Source organism: Apodemus sylvaticus, chromosome 1 (genome assembly GCF_947179515.1).
Source record: "Apodemus sylvaticus chromosome 1, mApoSyl1.1, whole genome shotgun sequence".
Taxonomy (NCBI): domain Eukaryota; kingdom Metazoa; phylum Chordata; class Mammalia; order Rodentia; family Muridae; genus Apodemus; species Apodemus sylvaticus.
Window position 1 is genome coordinate 45,496,276 of NC_067472.1, and position 21,785 is coordinate 45,518,060.

The following is a 21,785-nucleotide window of genomic DNA, read 5'->3' on the forward strand; positions in this document are numbered from 1 at the left end:
ACAGGCTTCAAGAAGGACAGTCTCCATTGCAATCTCTCCTCGCCCGGCCCAATCTTCCTAAAGGCTGGCCAGGACCCACCTACCTTCTGAGGGTGACAGGAGGCTTGCTAGCGGGAGGAACAGAAAGATGCGCGGTTCTGACTCCTCAGCATCTCCCTTCTGGAGCAGTTAACAGCAAGTACAGATTCGCCTCCATTTTCTGGTCACGTGATCCCTGGCACATCTAAATAAGGCTGATCACCTGCCTCCTAGATCTCCTAGTGCACCAGCCTGCTGTGCCTGGGGCTGGAGCAAAAGCAGCGTTTGGAATATAAAATACTCCCACGGGGTTATGGAGTCACAGATTCTCCCTTGATTTTTTTTTTTTTTGTCATTTTTATGAAAACTGCTGCCAGTCCTTTCTCTGAATAAGGTTGGATTTGAATTTCTTCAACATACAAGTTTGAAAGAGATTCCGTTCCTAGAAACCTTTTAAATACACACACACACACAGTACCTCTTCAGTGTATCTACAAAAGACAGCAATTGAGCACTTAATGAACAATACTTAAGATAATACAGAGAACCATAAAAATCATAGGGATATAGTTCTAGACAAAGAAAAAAAAGTCAGAAAGTTCTACAAAAGCCAGAAAGCCCACCTAAGATTCATAGCTTTAACTCTAAGGTGCATGGTGGATTGAATATGCTTCAGAGATCTGAGTTTGAATCTAACCTCACTAGTGAGTTTGCAGGAGACTAAACAGCATGGTGCCTCAGCCTTTCAGCTCACAAACAGATAGCAATAATAATGCTACTTTAAAACTGTAAGCTAACCTATTCCTAACCCAGCGGGGCTGGGTTGAAATAACTTTGCCGTAAATGTTCACTACTATTAATTCTAAAATTGCCAGCAGAGACTAGGGATGTCATTCAGCTGGTAAAGCATTTGTCTCATGCGTTCAGCGGTCCTGGATTCAATATTAATAAAGCAGGCATGGTGACGCACGCCTGTAATTCACGCCTGTAATCCCAGCATCCAGGTTGGAAGCAGAAGGGCCAGAATGCCAAGGTCATCTTTAGCACAGTAGCAGTTGTGAAGGCAGCCTGTGATTCACAAGACCCTCTCCAAATGAATAACTCAATGAGTAAGTGAATAAAGAAATATACATAAATAATGAAATAAGAATGCCATCTGAAATACTGATGTAATTATGGCGAGTAAAGTATCAAAGGGTACTTACATAACAGACAGGAACAGAGTAAGTTTTAACCCAATTGTTATTTATTTGTTTATTTATTTATTTATTTATTTATTTATTGAAAAGTGGTCTTACTAGGTTGAGGCTGGCCTCAAACTTATGGTGGTCCTCCTGTCTCTGGGATTAAAAATGTGAGTCACCACGCCCAAACTTTATACCAACTTTTAATTAGAAACCTTTTTAAAATTCAAATTTGGGGGGTTGGGGGGTATGCACTGTGATTGGGTATGCTTACTGTTCCTGCAGAGGACCCAGGTTCAGTGCCCAACACCCACGCCAGGTGACTTACAATCACCTGTAACATCAGCACCATGGCCTCTGACAACCTCTTGTAGCCTCCTCGGGTACCAGCATGCAAGGGATACACATAAACTCATGCCGACACAGGTACACACATACACACAAATAAAATAAAATTAAAAAAAAAAAAAACCTCAAAGCTTTTGTAAAGTTGTAGGCTTTAATTTTATGAATATCTATCTATATTATCAGATAAACAAAATATGGATGGTCTAGGCTCTGCCCAACAGTTACATAGCAACAGCCACATACAGTCTGGCTTGCTATAAAAGGACTTTCTCTCTCTCTCTCTCTCTCTCTCTCTCTCTCTCTCTCTGTCTCTCTCTCTCTCTCTCTCCCTCCTCCTCCCTCCCTCTCTATGTGTTCCCAGCTGGCCTCTTTCCTTTTTTCCTCTCTTTCTATCCCTCTCTCTGTCCTTTCCCACACCCCCTTCTCACCTCTTTCTGATGCCCCGTATAAATTTTATTTTATACTAAACTCCATCGTCATCGGATGGCTGGTACCTCAGCATGAACCCCCTAAGGTGCCCCCTTCTGGCACATCATGTCACTGTATTATAAAACGTATCAATAATCATGAAAATCAACTTGAAAAATAACAAGAAATTCTACGTGTTAGACAACCTTCTTTTGTGGTAGAAGCAGTGGGGACTGTGATAGAATAGGGTGATGGGGCAGTTTGGGATCATCTCTAACTGATATAATACCAACTTAACAAAAAATCAAAGTAGTCAGTAGAATGTGGTGCTGATTGGAAGGTATTAATTAGCTTCTTCTTGATTGAAGAAGGCATTTAATATCTTCCTCCTGACTTTGGTGAAGGACAGCAAGTAAAGGAAAAAGGGGCACATCTTTATATCTTAACTAAAACTTTACAAAATTCATTAGAATTGCCAGGCATGCTGGCACCTGTACCTTACTCTCAACATTTGGCAGGCAGAGGCAAGCAGATTTCTATGAGTTAGAGATCAGCCTGGCCCACAAAGCAAGCTCCTGACTAACCAGGATTCCATGTCAGACTGTCACAAAACAAGACAAACAAGCAAACAAACTCATTAGTAGTTATGAGCAGCCCTTCTCTAGTAACTTATTCAGTGGTGGCAACACTGTGATTCCAAGGTCATTTCAGGTGACAGAAGTTCAGCTGGAGAACAGGTGGATGGCCAGAGTCAGGACGAGCCACACTGTACCAAGAGAGAGGAGAAGCCTATGAAGCCCGGGGATTGTGCCTATTCAGGGTAAAGGCTGAGAACTGTTTTCAATCCTATCGGTTCTAACACTCAGACGCTGCTACAGAGACGGACTATATCCTTGCCAATGGGGGCTCAGAGGTTAAAAACACTTGATGCTCTGGCAGAAGACTTGGATTCCTAGCACCCAACTTAGGGGCCTGTAACTCCAGCTCCTGGGGAATCTGACACCCTCTTCTGTCTTCTGCTGGAGCCTGTAATCATGAACAAATGTTTGCATACAAACACACACATATATAACCCATTTTAAAATTTTTAAAATCTTTAAATTTTGCCATGAGGCTAATCATAAATACGTCAACATTCTTTGAAAATGCTGCATTAAAAGGGGGATACAGGCCATTGCTGCTAACAATACTTCCTTCTGTCTTATAGGATGTACCTGGATACCCAGGCTAGACCAAGATGAAGTAGTCCTAGCTCAGCGTTAGTACTTGAGCAAAGGTATTAATTTGTTTTTATATGGAGGCAGCTACTTTATTTATTTCTTAATAAATCACTACTTAAATGCAGTAAGTAACATCCTGGTTATTGTATTAGCAAACAGGACACAATAGACATCACACTCTCCAGTAGAGTTAACATCATTTTCTCAGGACTTAATTGCTATTTCCAGTGGTTATTTAATGAATTGAGTTCTGAAAGGTAAAATTTGAAAGGTCTTTGAAGAGTATGTATTTTCATCTGCTGCTTGAGTTGAAAGTATAAATGACAAATAAGTATACTGTTCTTTTCCAACTAAGAGAAGGACACTCAGGCTGAAGAGATTGTAAAAGCCATGAAGTAGACAATGATGACCAAAAGTGACCAAGAAAGGCCCCGGTCAGGCATTTTTCTCAATAAGGGTCAATGAAATGAATAAAGGCACTTTAAGAAAGCTAAAGGGTTCTAAAATCCTTGGAGGACCACCAGGAAATAAGCAACTTTGGTCTCAAATTACAAGAGAAAGGATTTAAAAAAAAAAGTTTTAACAAAAAGGTACAGATTATTCGTAAACTAAGTGCAGTGCATCCATTTCAGCAATGGGAATTAAAAACATTTGAATTTTTCACAGTGTCATTAAAAGCAAATTATGATATCTGTGCATGGTGGCATATCCTTTTAATCCCTACCCTCAAGGAGGCAGAGGCAGGAGGATCAGCCAAGTTCAAAGACAGCTTAGTCTGTGTTACAAGCTCTAGGCCAGCCATGCTGTGTGTAATGAGACCTTGTCTCAGGAAAAGGAAGAAAGGCGGGGGAGAGAGGAATAATTATGTTCAGCAAATGGTTTTTTGCTGTTGTTTGTTTATTTGTTTTTTTGTTCAATCAGGCAAACTTGCAAGGCAATTACTGTTTGCCAGGCCCTATTCTAAGCATCACGGGTCTTATGCTTCATCAGGCAAACCAGATTTATGCTTTCTTGAAAGTTCCAGTCTCACAGATGGAGACAGAAATAAAAATCAACAAAACCAATGAATGGGAGCTCTCTTCAGATGGGAAGGATGAGGAAGAATGGGGAAGAAAGAAGGCAGGTGGGTGGGGTGGGACATGTTCTCCATGCTGCATCTGGGGCTGTGGCAATGCTGTGGGATGTCACAGAATCCTTCACCTCTACTCACTCTGAGACTGACACCCTCCTTGGCGTCTCAATAAGCATGTCTGCAGACACTAGCAAATAGAAGGGGCACAATCAGGATAGTGGCACAAGCCTTTAATCCCAGCCCTCGGAAGACTGAGGCAGGCAGATTTCTGTAAGTTTAATGCCAGTCTGGTCTATAGAGGGAGTTTCAGGACAGCCAGGACTACGCAGGGAGACCCTGTCTCACAACCAGACAAACAAAAAATAGACGGGGCAGAAACTATTGCCGATTAGGGAGCAATAATTAAGAAGTGGGTACCACTCAGACGGGCTGAACTCCTTCAGGTAGCTACCCTCTTCACACTCTTCTCTCTCTCCCCTAAATCCTTCTGGGTTCTGGCTGCCACTCCCCTCACCCTGGAGCCAGGGCACTCACTAGCAGCTACACTACCTCAGTACCTGAACCACTGCGCTATTCACTGCGGGCTCCTCACACTCTGCCACCAGCTTTGCAAGAAAAGCCAGGTTGTCTCATTGTCTTCAATACCATCATTTTCCATCAACTTTTCTTCCTAAGGAAGCTCTGCCACTCACCCTGCCTTTCAAGCTCATCCAGGGCCTCTCGCGCTTTGGCCTCTCACACAGGCTAGAAGCCAGCAGTATAGATGGGCTCTCCTGTGCTGCCCCTCCCTCCTTCCCTCTGAGCAGCCATGAGGAACCGCCTCATTTTGCCATAAGAGCTGTCTCTTGTAAAGTACCTGAGCACAAAACACCACATCTACAATCATTTCGAAAACTGAAACGAACATTGAAGGGCTTTGGTTTCCTTCTGTCCTCGAGGGCCCCTTGAGCCAGAACCATACAGCCTCAGCAGGAAGCAGCCACTGAACCGGAAATAGCCGGTTCTGCTATGCTGAGAAATCTGTGTTCAGGGAAAGGAGCTGGGGGTGGGGAGTGGGGTGGAAAGACTGAGATGTCAGGAGCGAGAGCTGATTCAGTCACTTTCAATCTATCTCTCTGAAGACTGAGATTCTTAAGTCTTTTGTGACTTTCAGTGGGTAAAGGAGGAATCAAAATAAATGTATCAAACTACAGAGGTTCAAGAAAACATGCCTTTCAGTAGCCGAGCCTTATTGACAAGCACTGTACTAGAAATGAGAGATAGAAGTTAAATCTAACTGGTACCATTTCCTCATGGAGTTATTCCGATAACTCCATCAAGGCAGGATGTAGGACCAGCAAGGCTTGTCTCAAATGGCAACTGAGCAGACTAAAAGAAAATGACATTTTTGTTAACTTGTGATCACTTATTGCATAAAGGCTGCTCTCATATGGCTGGCCAGAAAGACACAGATGGGGTTGGAGAAGCAGCTTCCAAAATGGGGAGAGGGGAGAAAGCAGAGATAAAAATGAGGAGATGGCGTGAGGGAGAGGAAGGAGGGAAGGAAATGGCGATTTAGAGGATGTTTAATTATCACAACCAAATAATCAGGATCCTCTGTAACCCACCATCCTACACCAAGAGAGAGTCTATTTTTCCCTCTTGACATCCATGTGAGTAATGAGAATGGAGAGACTGGTTATGGTTTCCTCCAGAGCATGAAAGTAACCATTATTCCGCTTCAGGGGATTTGATGCCTCTGTCTTCTGTAGGGGCCCCACACTCACATGTATACAAGTACATAATTAATAAGTAATTAGAAATAAGTAATGAGAAAATAAGTAATGAGAGAAAATGGATGTATTAATACCTAAGGAGCCTGGTTCTACAGGTCTCATGAAAGTCTAACAATACTCAGATGGGAAGAGATGAGTCCTTCTCAAAGCATAGTTTTATTAGACAAGAAGAAAGGTAATTTAAAAAGACAGAGTGAAGAGAGATGAAATACACTGTGTTTCAACATCATCTATGTTTTAGGGAGCACTAAATGCTTCCCTTCTTAGAACAAGTACAAAGGTCAGCTACTCCTGAAAGCTCCAGAGACACACATGACAAGAGGAAATCTGTCTCCCTTACTCTCTTCCTCCTACTATTGCCCTCGGCTGCATTCATGTGTCTCTAAAAGATTACACAAAGTTGCCATTTTCCCTCAGTATTATTGGGAATTATCTCCTTTGATCATTTCATATACCTCTGAAAGTCATTATATTTGTAAATCAAAAATAATAGTTTTATATAGTTGGTGGAGGGTTGAACGGGTATTTTTAGATCTATTTATTTATTTATTTATTTATTTATGAGTGTGACTGTTTTGCCTGTATGCATGTATGTGTACCGTATGCATGCCTGCTGAATAGCCTAGAACTAGAATTACAGATTGCTGTAAGGTACCATGTAGATGCTTGGAATTGAACCCAGGTCTTCTGCAAGAGCAACAAATGCTCCTAACTGCTCTGCTATCTCTCTAGCTCCTAGGTTAGAGAGTTTTTAATGAGTAAGTGTTCTGTTTCTCTGGTAAATATTGACAAGAATTTAAAAACATCACTGATCATTTCTTTTTTCTTTACATATTTACATTTTTGTATCTATGTATTGTTCTTATGTTCAGTGTGTGTGTGTGTGTGTGTGTGTGTGTGTGTGTGTGTGTTTAAAGACAACGTTCAGGAGTTGGCTCTCTCCTTCTACTATCCTGGTTAGCTAGTTGGACTTGGAAGCAAGTCCCTTTATCCTACAAGCCATCTCACCAGCCCCAGCTCTTGTCCCCATGATTACATGCTGCCCCTCTGATCATTCTCTCTTGATTTTACTAGAAGGGCAGGAAGTCTCAGTGCCAGAGCTGTTGCTTGGCTTCATCAAGATCTGGGATCAATTCTTAGCACAAAGAGAGAGAAGGGGGTGAAATAGGGAAGGAAGATTGCTATGCTGTGAATATTCTGCAGATGGGCTCCACAGCTACATAGAAAGGTCCAGGCTCTCCAGCCACAGTCTGTGATGCCTCTGGGAACTGGCATTTGATCCTCTGCTTGGTCTAGCCTAAGTCTCTGATAAGCTCACACTGCCACCATTGACAAGTGCCACACTGCCACTATTGGCAAATGACGCAGTTAGGATTTCAGTTGCTGTTAAAAAAAATACCATGATTACCATGATCAAAATCAACTTGAAGAAAGGACTTACTTACTTTATACTTCCAAATTAATGCCCGGCACTGAGAGATGTCAAGGCAGGGACTTGAACCTGGAGGTAGGAGCTCATGTAAAGGGATCCAGGAATGCTACTTACTGGCTTTCATCTTATGACTTGCTCAGCTTGCTTTCATATAGCGCCTAGAACCACCAACCCAGGGGTGGTGTCACCCACAATAAACTTTGCCATCCCATATCAGCCATCAATCAAGAAAATGTGTCATGGTCTGCAGGATGGCTCAGTGGTTAAGAGCACTGGATGTTCTTCCAGAGGACCTGGTTCCAGAGGATCTGACAATCTTGCATAGCAAACCCACAGGCAAAACATCAATGCACATAAAAATAAATAAATCTTTAAAAATATATCACAGGCTTGACCACATATTAATCTAGTCAGGACATTTTCTGAATCGAGGTTTGGTCTCCCAGGATGACGTTAGCATGTGTCCATGCGGCAGGAAATCAGTCAGCACACAAACCAAGACAACGTGTGCCGTGCCTGGATGCTGGTTGACAGCAAAAGTGCACAGATTGCATCTGTGCCAGCACTGGTCACTATTTTCTGCACCTCTGTCCATGTCCCACTCTTTAGCTAAACATCTTCAAGCCTAGTAATGTGATTCCAAATAATAGTTCTCAAACCTAAGTATGTAGCTGAATCTCAGGGAAGAAATTCTGAAGGCGGTTGGCTGGGCCTCATCCCTAATTCCTGATCCCAGAGGGAGGTGAGGTTTTTGACTCAGAAGCTTCTGGTTTGGGTCCCCATCTAGACAATCACTGTGGGCCTTTTGCTTTGTCTTGTGATGTTTTTGGTATTAAGGATTGAATCCAGGGTTTTAGGCATGCAGAAACAAGGGCTCAGACACTAAGCTGTGCTTCCCACCCTATTATAGACAACCACATTTGCTCAAAAACTTGCAGGGAGAACATTTCAAATTACATAAAGGCAGCAGTGGTGGCAGGCAACATTCTTTTACTTCAGAGGCTGGGGGAAAACGGGAAAGCACTGGAGCAGAAGCTGTGCTAAGAACCATTAGTTGCTCTCTTCTATTTACTGATCTGGGGCCTCTCTAGAAGAAAGTAGCTTGACAGAGAAAAAAATTGAGCCAAATGAAATGCCTCAATGTTAGAAATCCTTGTGGTTTTCCTGAAAACCTTCAATGCTTTCCTCCTGATATTTCTTTTCTCTGTTACTTTAAACAGGAAATGCTGTTTAAAGGAATGTGAGTAAGGAAACTTTATTTGACTCACTTTGCTCCTGTACAAATTAAGTTCAGAGAATCTAATTCTGCAGGAGGAAGGCTTGAAATCACCTGGCCTGGCCCAGTGATTTTATAGATGAGGTTACTTAAGCTTGAGTTTTAATCTTTACAAATGTGAATGGTCAGGGGAGAACTAGAGAAGGATCCAAATATCTTGATTCACAGTACCTATGCTATACAGTGTCCTTTATGCTTCTAGACTGAGTAGGAGACAGGAGGTATCTTTTCTTTTTATTGGTTATTTTATTTACATTTCAAATGTTGTCCCCTTCCCTGTTCCCCTCCAAAAACCCTCTATCCCCTCCCCTTCCCTCTGCCTCTATGAGGGTGCTCCCCTACCCCCCTTCACACTCCCACCTCCCCACCCTGGCATTCCCCTACACTGAACCATCAAGCCTTTACAGGACCAAGGGCCTTCCCTCCCATTGATGCCAGATAAGGCCATCCTCTGCTACATATGCATCTGGAGCCATGGGTCTGGAGGTATCTTTTCTATACTACAGTTAAACGATCTTTTAATTGCATTAAATAATTTATGGGGGGGCAGGTACATAACATGAGACGGTGCATACATTTTATGTGATCACACTACATTTTAATGCAAAAAGTTATCTTCCTTTCTACTCAACGTATTTTTCACTATTTTTAAGGGCAAATGGAAGACAGGAACATCCTAAATATTATCAGCAGACCTCAAATGTCAAGTACAGTGATGTCATACTGTTTTTTGCTTCTTGCCCCTTGGCTTCCCTTAAATGGATTATAGGAAAAACATTCTTAAAAAGCCTACACTGGGTGAATGGTGGCATCACTGGTTTGATAACTGTTGGACAACTCTCAGCCAATTAGGGCTGGAGTGTTGTGCACTGATTTTGACCCTACTTTGAGTCTCCTGATAGTCCTGCCTGAAAGCCAGTTGTTTATATATGAAGTCACAGAATAGTTTTCCTGTACAAACTGTTGTATGCCAGTATGCCAGTAGGTAGGGCCTTTGGATGTATAGAAGCCCAGAATATCTGCTCTGTTCACTTAAGATGAATCTAAGACCATTACAGAAACACCTCGAGCCTCGAGGTCTTGCTCCCTTGGTCTATCCTTCTCTCCCAGTGCCCTGCCTGAAAGGATCACGTGAGCTGATGAGTGCAAGCTGCCCTGCACATAGTAGGTCCTAGAGAGATACTAATACCAGCTACTCTAGTTCCACATGCCTCTCCCATTGGTACTGAAGTCAGCTGGGTGGGTGCAGACTGCCTGTAAATCATCCTTTTTCTGATGGTTGCCTGGTGATTGCTTTTGCTGATGCATGTCTCATTATAAATGTCAGAAAAGATCTCCTGACTCTGGTATCCTGTTTCAAAACCCCTCAGTATTTCTCTGGTTTCTAAATAAAACACACACACACACACACACACACACACACACACACACACACACACATATAAAATCTAGTGTTTTACTTACCCCTTTCGTCTTGGTTTTCTGGGACCAGGCTCGAGGAACTGTGTCTCTTCTTCCATTTCCTGTGGAGGGTTCCTGTTTCTCTGGGAGAGCTGTGGTGAAAGCATTTCCCATTCATTGTCGTGGGTGGCAGCCGAGGTTGGAACTGAATCTAGATCTGCTTGACCTTGTCTCTTGCTCTTCTTTGATTGGCTGCTCAAACCAGCAACTTCCTCTAGTGCTAAAGAGTCCAGAGGCTTCTTTCTTTCCAGAACCAGGGACTGGGGGCCCTTGTCCAAGCTGAGACTCAAGAACGGCTCCACAGTTCTACCAGGAGACCCAGGCCCCAAGTCCCTGGTTTCTGCAGGTGGGTCACCAACCTCACTGTGGCTCAAGACCATCCAACTCTGGTCTTGTGCAGGGTTTTCAAGAGATGCAGTCTTACGGTTGGAAGACATCCTCTCTGCAGATTGAACTTTGACATCATTTAAAGACTCAGGCTGACATGAGTCTGGGGTGCCTGCTAACTGAGTTTCTGGTAGCCCTGTTTCTCTGGAACCTATGGATAACTGTTCCAATTCGGGTGTGTTTTCTTTTGATTCCCTGGCCTCTGGTTTCAATGGTGAATCTTTTTCATGGCTTACAAGTATGTAATCCACAGCTAGCACCTGATGGTCTTCACGTTGCTCTGCCTGCTTTTTTTCTAATTGTGTTTGCTCTGGCCCTTTTGTGGGAATTACTTTCTCATCTTCTAACTCGAGTATCTCCTTGCCTAGAATATAAAGGCAAGAAAGAAAGAAAAGGCTTAATTAACACATTTTATGATCTCTGATTTTTGCAAACAAACACTTAAAAAGAGACAAGCTAATAAATATTTTCATTTTGTGGACCTGTTCAGTTTTCTCATGCACAAAGAGAGGCTTCACCATATAGCTGTTACATTTACACATGGTTACTTTCTCTGTCTGCATTGGTAGCAATGTTTTAATAAATGTACTAAATTAATTAACACTGGTTCCTTGAGGGTGGAGGAGGGTTGTGTGTGTGTGTGTGTGTGTGTGGTTGCGCGCTGGAATGTTATGTGTTGCTTACCGTTTGGTGGTTTCATGTCGCCACCTGCTGGTGAATCCGAATTATCTGTTTCTATTTCCCAGTCGATGTTTGCCGGAGATGATTCATTATTGGAACCTGTTCCTCCCACAGGTGAAGGAAGAGCCTCAGGGTCTTCATGAATATGCAACACGGTCATCTGGTGTCTAGGTTTCCCGATGTTGGTCTCAGCCTTGTCTTCTTCTCTTTGGTAGTCAGGAAGAGCAGAAAGCAACATCTCTGCCGCTTCACTTCCCAGAGATGCATCATCAGGAGACTCAGCTCCCTGTGCAGTTTCAGAGCATCCAGTAGGTTCCGTGAGATAGGACAAATCAAAGGGGGGTGTGTATGGTGTCAGTGATTGCTTCAGCACGCTTTCCTCTGACGGAAGCTCACCACCGTAGAGGAAGTGTTCAGGCTCTCTCATCAGCTCTTCATCAATATTCTGACCCATTGCATCATATTCAAAATCACCCCAGGAAGCTTCCGACGAACAGATATCTTGCTTCCCTGCATCCCCGTCAACTGGTGTTTCAGGATGGCCTTCTGATAGAGTCAGCTTACTCATGTCATCTATAGTGCCTGTGGAAGTGTTGAGGCCAGAGGCATCACTGAAACTGTGGTCCAAGGCAGCTTCACTTACATCCAGGCAGGTGTCTGAGGCTTGGAAGATGTCAGTAAGTACAGCAGGGCTCTCAGAGGCAAAAGGATTCTCACAGTCAAGCACAGCTCTAGTGCCTGTCTGACTTTCAGGACAAAGGTCTTTTGACATCTCAGAGCCATTGACTTCTACACTGACCTCTTGGTGAGTTTCAAAAGTGTCAGTGTCTTCACTTCTGGTGCCTGGAATTGTCCTGTTCACTGCTTCGACCTCTGGGCTGGTCCCTTCTTCCAACAATGTTAGACTTGTACTGTTGTCTCCATGCACACCAGAGGGTTCTGGGGAACTTCCTGGAGAGGCAGGCTTAGATGAGTTGTTTATGTCTTGCTGACTGTTGATCAGAGGCAAGGGCATTGCATGTTCAGAATGGAGTTCTGAATTGCCTGGGAGACATTCCTGCTCGGGTTCCAGAGTTGGTTCATCATTCCTGCTTGGCTCACTGATATGAACCTCACTGGGTTCCACTTCAGGTCCCAGGTAGACGCCAGTCTGCTTCTCCATCTCTTGCTTTCCTTCAGAATCGTGACACACGTCAGGGCTGCTGGATGCCTGAGAGTTGCTGTCATGGTCACAGTGAGTCAATATATCAGGATTCTCACTATCTGCTTTAAAGGTGAAAGGTTGCTTGACATCCATCCACAAATCAGGTGAAGCTGAGGCCAGCTGTCCCCCTTCTTCTAAGTTGCCATGTAAAATATCTGGAACAAAATTATGTTGGGACTCACTGGGGCTGGGGCTATCCCAATTGGAGTCCCACTTCCTTATCAGTTGTGTGGGAGCATTGATCTCGGGGAGATTTTCTATGGGAATGCTTGAATGTGTGATGTGGCTGAGATGGGATTTTTCTTGTTCCCACCAGTTCTCTTCTTGGCACTCAGTGGGTGACACCCCAGTGCTAACACATCCATTTTCATCTCTCTGAGTAAGCGATGGTTCTGCATGGTCCCAGACAGACAACATAGATTCCTGGCCCTGCTCTTGGGTGAGAGCTTCCGAAGGAAGGCCACCAGCATCAGGAGACATGGCTGCTTGCTGCCCAGAATCTTTGTCCTTAATTTGGTCCAGGATTACAAGCTGACTGAATTGATTGGCATCTGAATCCAGCTGCTTTGGTTGAATGTTCCAAACTTTCTCCTGTGACTTGTCTCCATTACTATCTAGAAAGGGTGACTTTAGGTTACTACTGAAAGGGTTAGTGCTGCCTGAGTCCACAGGTTCCCCATCATTCTGAATGGGTAAGCTGCATGGACCTGCATTCTGGAATACTGGAGAAGTCGCCTCTAGCTCACCCTCTGAGTTGGACAACTCCTCTGCAGACATCCCGGCATTTGCTCTCCCATCTTGTGCCCCAGTGTTCCACCACTCACTGCTGTCAGCTGAGAAGCCAAGCATTTCCAATTTGTCAGGGCCTCTATCCTTAGGCTCAGTGTTGGCAGATCCATGCCACACGGTATCTATCATTGTCCCTGTTTCTGCAGCTCTGGCCTCCGTCTCCTTAGGTGTGTCCTGTGTGTCAGCCTGCATGAGTGGCGACAAAATCCACTGACCAGGGCTGCTCTGTTGACTGTCACTGAATGGGCTTAACTTGTTCTCTTTCTCTATTGACTCTGAACTACCCACAAAGACGGAAAACTCAGGCTTGGGATGCTCTGTGGCCAAGAACTCAGGTTCATGCAATGAATTGCCAGCCCCAGATTCACTCTGAGCAACTGTGGCCAAATGGAGTTCCTTCTCTAGCAACTCTTCGTCACCCCCACTGTCATTGCCAGAACCTGAGCTTATGGATATGATCCTGGTACCCTCTGACTCCACGATTTCTAGAAAGTCAAGATCATTTTGACATCTAGTCATTAGATTTCCTTCCTGATATGCATGAGAATATTCTGAATATTTATCTGTTCCAAGGCTGGATGAAGAGGATGAGGAACCACCATTGAAGGGATCATTTGGAATCTCTGGAAATTGAGGCTCCTCCTGATCAGACATCTTTCCAAAGTCATCCTTCCTGTTTTCGGCAAAGTCCTTCATTTCAGTAATGACTCCTACGGGGGCTTCAGATGTAAATAGTTCTGATTCTTGGTGAATCTGTCTGTTCCTATCATCCTGATTCTCTTTCTGGTGTTCAGCACTGGGCCCATAGGTCCAGGAGGACAAGGCAACAGAGGCATCATTTAGGCCAGGACTTGATGCACTTGAATGAGAACACTCACTAGAGAGGCTGTCTCTGTCATAGTTTCCTGGTGAAAGGGCTTCTAGAGATCTTTCCTCAGTTCTTTGACCTGTAGGATTCATAGCTGTCTCATAACTTATATGACTATCCCACACATCACTATCCATAGGGCCATCCCAATCACCAAAGTTTTGAGAAGATTCATAAAGTAGTTTTCCATGTGCTCCTTCTGGCTTCAGACTGTTACAGACTTCAGTTTTCTCAAGTTCCATTTCAGAAAGAAGCTTATTTTTCATTAGATTAATCCCATCTAATGTTGCATTGGCTTCATCTAAATTTCTATTATCCATAAAAGATTCCTCCTGGGTGTCTTTTGTCTGCAAATCACTTGTGGATGTCTCTGTTTGCACAGCAAGGGAGTCTAGAATGTAAGGCCCCTTCTCAACTTCCAAGGCCTCTTCTGGTTCCTCACTCTGAGGACTGGAGGTGACTGAAAGAGAGCTGATTTTGTCTAATGCACCGCAGATTTCCTGGTGTTCAAACGCATCTGATGAAGAGAATTCCTGGTCACTGGGATTTTTTCCAAAAACCCATGGGGCACCTTTCACTCCAGAGCCTACCACTGCCTCCTTGTCAAGATGCTCACAATCAGAGGCTGCCCAGACTTCAATCTCACTTTCACTCTGCCTGTAAGGATGGCCTGTCCATGGATCTGACTGTAAAAAGTGTTCTGGACTTGCCAGCCTGGTCGCTGAGGATGTTGTGTCACCTTGGGAGTCTGCCCATGTGTCCTGGTTGTCAGGATGAGATGTAAGGTCTCCTGGCTCACTGAGTCCAGAGGCTTCTAACATGTGACCATCCTTACCATTAATTGAGTGCCTGGGGCTTTCAGAAGGCCAAGTGCTGGGTTCCAAATCTACAGTATTTGGTGGGCCTGGTAATCTGAAAGATGATATATCTTTATCTCCCATGACAGAATCCCAAATACTGTTTGCAATTAACTGGCCACTTTTCTCATTCAGGGTCTGGTATTCACTGGGACCAGTATCTGCTGTGGACTCCGCAGAGGCAGAGAGATCCCAGTCCACCTGATTTGCTTCCTGGTGTTCCGTACCCCATGGTTCCAGCTGTTTCACTGAGAACCGGGTTTCAGGTTCACTATTTGCAGCTACATAACCTTCTACTTGACCATCACCACCGATAGCCACACCCCCACTGCAGTCATCCCAGTCCAAGTCATTATCCATGTCTGAGATCGTTGCAGTGGACTGCGTGTCCTCCAGAATCACTCGGTTCCATGTGTCAAGGCTATCAGGGGCTGTCTGGCGTGAGTTGGTGTTGCTGTGTAGAAGGGTGAGCTGCTGGTTTGCTTCATTGTACAGTTGCATCATGCTAGGGTCTTCGTAACTGGACGGGCTGTTTTCCCGCACATCATCCTCCATGGAAGCATTTTTATCTTCTGTGCGCTCTGTCTTGAGTGAATCTTTATCTGGGTTATGTGTGTCATTTCCTTCAGGCTTATCTTCTGTGTGAGGCAATGCCCACATGTCGAGGTTCCCAGGACCAGAACCAATTCGATTTCTCTGTGACTGCTGTGGTGATGTTGCAAGAACCTCAACCCCCTCTGCAGGAAAGTCAGTAGCTTTTGCCTCAAAACCATTATCTTTAGCAATTGGCTTGTTTTCGACCTCTTTTTCATCTCCAGCATATGTTGGTGATGTGTAAGAGTCAGAGGTGGAGTAGTTGGTGTCTAATGGAGATGGGACTGAATCTTCTCCTATGTTGGATGCACTGTAATCAGAACATTTATAGGACAAGAAGGAATCTTCCCAAGGAGCTAAGACATCGGCTTCTCTTTTCTTAACACCCTCCTCAAACAGGTTCCAGGATCCTTCCTTTTCATATGTCTTCCCTGTGGCTTTAGGACCCACCAAGCCATTTTGGTCTTTCCCTGGTAGCTTAGAATTATTCCATGTTTGACCCAGATCAGAAATGGGACTTCCAGATGTAAGACTGTTATCCTTGGAGCCGTTGTTCTTGCCCCAGATTTCTGGAGCTGCATCTTTATTTACCTCTATGAGGGAATTGTCCAATAGGTCTGCTGCAGGGAAAGAAAACCCTCTTTTGGCCATAGCCCATTCACTTGGGTCCTGCACAGAAGGTGTCTCATTGTTAGTGGGATGAAGATTCCAAGTATTTTTTAATGTGTCAGCATTATCTTCTTTATCAAATGCACCCCAGGTGGGGAAGGACCTCGTAACTGAAGCTTCGCCAGCATCCATGGGATTTCCCCAGGGCTCAGGCATTGTGGTGGGTGAGTGTCCTGAATGCCACAAAGCAGCAAAGTCCTCTATCAGGTGGTTTGTCCCTTGAGGAGAGGCATCTGTCAAATGTGGCCTTACTGTAGGCGAGTGCTGATATCGCAAGTTTTCCTCCTTCTGGTCCTGGGTGTCGTTGCTGTCCAGTTCCGGCTGTCCAAACTCAGATTCCCAGGGATCTGACTTTGGGAATCCAAGACTCTTTGGTTGGAATGTGGAGTCTGAGGTTCTCCGCTCAACTGGTTCAGGCTTATGATCTTTCCATGGTTCAGGGTTCTGGAAGACGGATTCTTGTTCACTGGAGTTCCATACATCTACAATGTTTTTTGAATCAATCTCCAAGCCACCCCACCAGCTTCTGCACCGTGCACGGGTCTGAGGTGGGCCCAGATGCCCTGTGTCAATTGCATTTTGGATTACATCTTCAGGATAGGGTGGAGTTGGCTCTTCAGTTGATGGTGAGATTTCAACAAAGCTGTTCATAGGTGTTGGTGGGATCCTCTTTCCAATATTCTTCAGCCTTTCAGGGGAAGAAGGTTCCTCTCCCACAAAACATGTCAGGCTTAAATTTCTTTCAGAGTTATCGCCTGAGCTTTCTTGTCTCTGGACAAACTCTTCATCAAATTCCACAAGGCTGTCTTTACCAGCCTCTGACAAAAGAGAACTGGAAGAATAATTGGACATGTTGATCCCCATCTCTCCAAGCCCCTTTGGCCCAGCTGAGAGGTTTCCTTCTGATGAATCGCTGTTGGTGAAGTCATCTTCTGGTGAGTAGTCTGCAGAATGGGAAGATGGCTGGGACTGCTCAGAAGCTATGGGTGCTGAGTCAAAGTTGAAGAGATCAAAGTGTTCACTGTGTTCCCCAGAGCGTGCATGCTCCTCTGCAACTATCCCTTCAGGAATGGGGCTGTAGGAGTCAAATCCTGGAAGGAGGCTATGGTGAGGCCCACCACCCTCTCCCACTGGGCTGTCATCACTGAGGAAGACTGAGCTCTCCTTGGATGAACGACTGCTTCTGATGGTGGCCAACCCACTGTCAGGGCTAACAAGGTCTATGTTGGCATCCACCTGAGCTTGGTTAGAATCGTTGAGCTCTGGAGGGTTTTCTATGAAATTCACAGAGCTGGGCTGTGGCTCTATGTCAGATCCATACAATTCCATAATCCCGGAAGAGCCCTGTGACAGGGGGGCACTGCCTGCCACAGCTTCTGTTGAGGACGTCCGACTGTTAGAGACCATCTCTGCACACCTCCTATTGATGACCTCCTTGAGAAGAAGAAACACCTGGTCACAGGTCACAGAAGGGTCTTCCTGCTGATACACCAGGATTTCATCACAGCCACATTCAAAGGGCTCCAGTTCCAGGCAAGGGTTCTGACTTTCTTCCAGCTCACAGCAAATCTAGGGGCGGGGGGAGCACAAGACTTTGTGTGAGCATGCAGACGGTTCTTGCATTTTGTTTCTTTTCTCTAAAAATGTGTTTATTTTCATGTTTGTAGGCTATATTCACTTCACCTTCTACCTCCCCTTCAACTCCTTTCATGTCCCTTACCCAACTCCTTCTCAAATTCATGGCCTTTGGAAATGTATTACTGTCATCAACACGTTTGCAATATATATGATCAAATATAAAAATATAATTTGTTGAGTCTGCTTAATGTTTCTCATGTGCATATGTTTTTAGGAATGACCACTTGATGTTCAGAGAACTCTAGCTTACATCAAGTTGACATAAAATTAACCAGGATGACAAGCCTTCCTCAAAGATGAGCCCTAACTAGTTATTTAACATCAAGTGGTCATTCCTAAAATTGTATGGTGTTTTCATTTGAGAAAATTGCCTTCATAAGATCCAGCTCTAAGACATTTTCTTAATTAGTTATTGATGGGGAGGGTTCAGCCCACCGTGAATGGCGCCATCCCTTGTGGTCCTGGGTTTTATAAGACAGCACATTGAGCAAACCATAAGCAGCAAGCCAGTAACAGCACCCTTCCATGGCTTCTGCATCAGCTCCTGCTCCTGCCCTGCTTGAGTTTGTGTTGTGACTTTCTTCAATGATGACCAGTGATGTGGATGTGTAAGCCAAAATAAATTCCTTTTACCGGACCCTCAGCATTTTGGTCATGATGTTTCATCACACCTATAGGAACCAAACTCACTGCCTCTCTGTGTCTCAGCAGTCATTTATTGCCTATATCTCTCCATCTGGGGGTGGGGGTCTTGTGAGCTTTCCTCCCTGCATGTTAGTGTGTCAGCTGGTGGGATCACAGTTTGGATCTTATTTAGGAAAACACATTGTTGAGATTGCTTAGATGGACCTTTCCTGTCATATATAGAAGAAATAATGGCGCAGCAGAGATTCTGGCCCTCTAGTTCCTGCAATCTTCTCACCCCTGTCCCATTCTACAATGTACCCTGAGCCATGGGTGTAGAGGTTGCGCAATAGATGCATAAGTTGGTGATGCACATTCCATAATCAGTTGTTGTCTGCATTTTGGTCAGTGGTAGCTTTTGATAATGGTTTCTATCTATTGCAAAAAGAAGTTTCATTGATAAGGGGTAAGAGACACTGTTACTAGACTACACCTGGGCACAGTATGAGCATTGTGGGTAAGGCCTGGAAGCTGGGCATGGCACAGGTGGGCTAAAGTCAGGAAAGCTGAAGAATCAGACTAGACATATAGACAGGACACGCAAGTGGGACAAAGCCTGGGCACTGGAATGGTGCTTTTAAAATATTTTATTTATTTATTTATTTGTGTGTGTGTGTGTGTGTGTGTGTGTGTGTGTGTGTTTACATTTCTATATGTATGCTTTCTTTTGGAAGCTAGAGGACAACTTCAGGATCATTCTCAGAAATGCTTTCTACCTCCTTTGAGACAAGATCTCTCACTGGCCCAGAGCCTACCAATTAGGCTAGACTGGCCAGCCAGCAGGCCTCAGGAATCCTCCTCTCTCTGTTTCCTCAGTGCTAGGATTATACGCTGATGCATGCCCAGCATCCTATGAGGCAAGTGCTTTACCAACTGAGCCAACTCCTGATCTCTCCTTGCCAATGTGTTTTGCCTTTATTCTGAGACAGTGTCTCACATAACTCAGGCTGGTCTCAAACTCACTGTACCACTGAGGATAACCTTGAACTTTTGAGATTCTTGCCTTTGGTGCTTTGAATGAGAACCCCCAATATGCCTTCATCTTGGGTACTAGAGCACTTGGGTCCCCAGTTGGTGAGGTTTAGGTAGTACAACATTGCAGACTTTACTGGGGATAGACTTTGAGGTTAAAAGCCTTAGACCGCTTCCAGTTTGCTCTGTCTGCTTCATGGTAAAGAGTGTGACCTGTAAGCTTCCCTGTTCAACTGCCACACCTGCTGCCTGCTGCTATTATTTCTCTGCCATTATAGATTATAACCCCTCTGGAATCATTAACCAACACAGGCTCTTTCTTATGTATGTTCCCTTAGTCATAGTGGTTTATCAGAGCAACAGAAAAGTAATATATAGTTTCTATGTATTCAGTAATGGGTCTATAGAAAGTGTGGGCCACTAGGCCAGGCTGATGTGGTAAATGCGCTTGAACCCAGGGCTTGATACGGGCCAGGCAAGCAGTCTACTGACTGAGCTGCATTTGTAGTCCACTCTTTTTTATTTATTTTTTAATATAAAATCAAACCACATCCATGGCCAAAGAAAGCCACAAACAACTGAGACCCAGCTACCATTGCACTTGGCTTTCTCTACCACCAGCTCTTTCTCTAGCCCCAGCAAACTGCTCAATTAACTTAAAATTTAGATTGGTCGGCTGCTCCATTTCTGGAAGTTATGAGTACAGATGTTTAAAAGTTCGAAACGAGCTTTCCTAGATGAAACATAGCACCTTCTTCCAACAGGTGTGAAGTTCAAGTTTGCAGAACCCCTGCATGCTGGCACAGCATTGGAATAAGAGAGGAAGTTAGACATGGCCTAGCCCTGATAAGAGTGACACGGCAAAGGAAAGGGGGTAAGAGGGAAGCGGGGGCACTGGTTGAGCATTCCCAGGCACCCAGGCCTCTTCCTACCCCTGGGAACACAGACATGGAAATATGAACCCACAAAGGTACCTGGGAGGCAGAGGGACACTGGACCAGACAGCCAGTGCCAGGCCAGGCCAGGCCTGGGCTGCAGCTCTTAGACACTTAGGGAACAAAAAGGGTAAGATCTACCATTTGCTATGCTTTGGCTGTAAAACATCCCCCCACGACTGACTCATGCATTTGATCCCTGGTCTCCAGCTGCTGGTGCTGTCATGGAGAAGCTATGAAACTTTTTAGACATGGGATCCAGCTGGTGGACCAGCTGGTGGACCTAGGCCTGTAGGGTCAGCCTTTGAGGTTGCAGGGAAGTTCTTCTCTTTTTCTAGCCCTATGAATCCTGATCCACTACAATGTGATAAGCCATGCCAGAAGTTCCCACTTGACACAGATGACAGTCGCCATGCCTTCTCTGCCATGAGGGATAGATAGTATCTCTGAAATGTGAAGAGATGCAAACCTCTATCCCGTTTAGTAGCTTCTGTCGGGTGTTCTGTCACTGTGACAAGAAAAGTTAACTAGTGCACCTTGGAATCTAAATACATATTGTGTTAGCATTGGAAAAGCCCCAGCTGGTGATTAGAAGCACACAGGTATGTGGGTCAGGGGATACAAAATGATGGCTATCCTAAGAAAGCAGAGAGATAGAGAGAGCTGGAGAATACATGTAAATATGAAGGGGCCACATGGAGCTGTTAAAGATCAGAGGGGAAGGTGCAGGAAAGAAAGTGATGGGAATAGACTTGGTCTCTTGTCACCCTTGATAACAGAGGACTCTCCGACTTACTAGTGAGGTTCACACTAATTAGTCATTATATCCATGTCTATTTCTACCTCAATGCTAGTTTGTAAGCATAATAACTAACTTGGCTCATATATCATGACCTGTTGTGATTAACCACCTTCTTCTTCTTCCTCTTCTTCTTCTTCTTCTTCCTCTTCTTCTTCTTCTTCTTCTTCTTCTTCTTCTTCTTCTTCTTCTTCTTCTTCTTCTTCTTCTTCTTCTTCTTCTTCTTCTTCTTCTTCTCCTTCTCCTCCTCCTCCTCCTCCTCCTCCTCCTCCTCCTCCTCCTCCTCCTTCTCTCCCTCCTCCTCTTCCTCCTCCCATTTCTTTTCCTCCTCTTCCTCCTTCTTCCTCCTCCTCTTCCTTTTCTCCTCCTCCAGCTCCTCCTCTTCCCTGCTCCTCTCCTTTTTTTTTTCCCTAGGCATTTTCTCCTACTGAGAATCTGAGCACCTTTAGACTGTCCTTGCTAGGGCCTCAGATCACTTGTCCATAAACACCAGGCACTGCGTGGGTATTGAGAC

The 21,785-nt window shown here is 44.6% G+C and overlaps 1 protein-coding gene across 3 annotated transcripts in view; it reads right to left on the reverse strand.

Annotated features, from left to right (window-relative positions):
* The window catches only part of Prune2 (prune homolog 2 with BCH domain), a 278,222-nt gene that overhangs the window by 84,793 nt on the left and 171,644 nt on the right, over nt 1-21,785 (reverse strand). For 2 of the 3 annotated variants that reach the window (XM_052188702.1, XM_052188683.1), the window contains 2 exons: nt 11,266-17,812; nt 10,198-10,945 (listed from right to left, as the gene is read on the reverse strand). In XM_052188702.1, the coding sequence (XP_052044662.1) occupies nt 10,198-10,945; nt 11,266-17,812 (7,295 nt within the window). Of the gene's footprint in view, nt 1-83; nt 212-10,197; nt 10,946-11,265; nt 17,813-21,785 lie in introns of those variants that run through there. The other variant, XM_052188693.1, reaches the window with a different exon arrangement.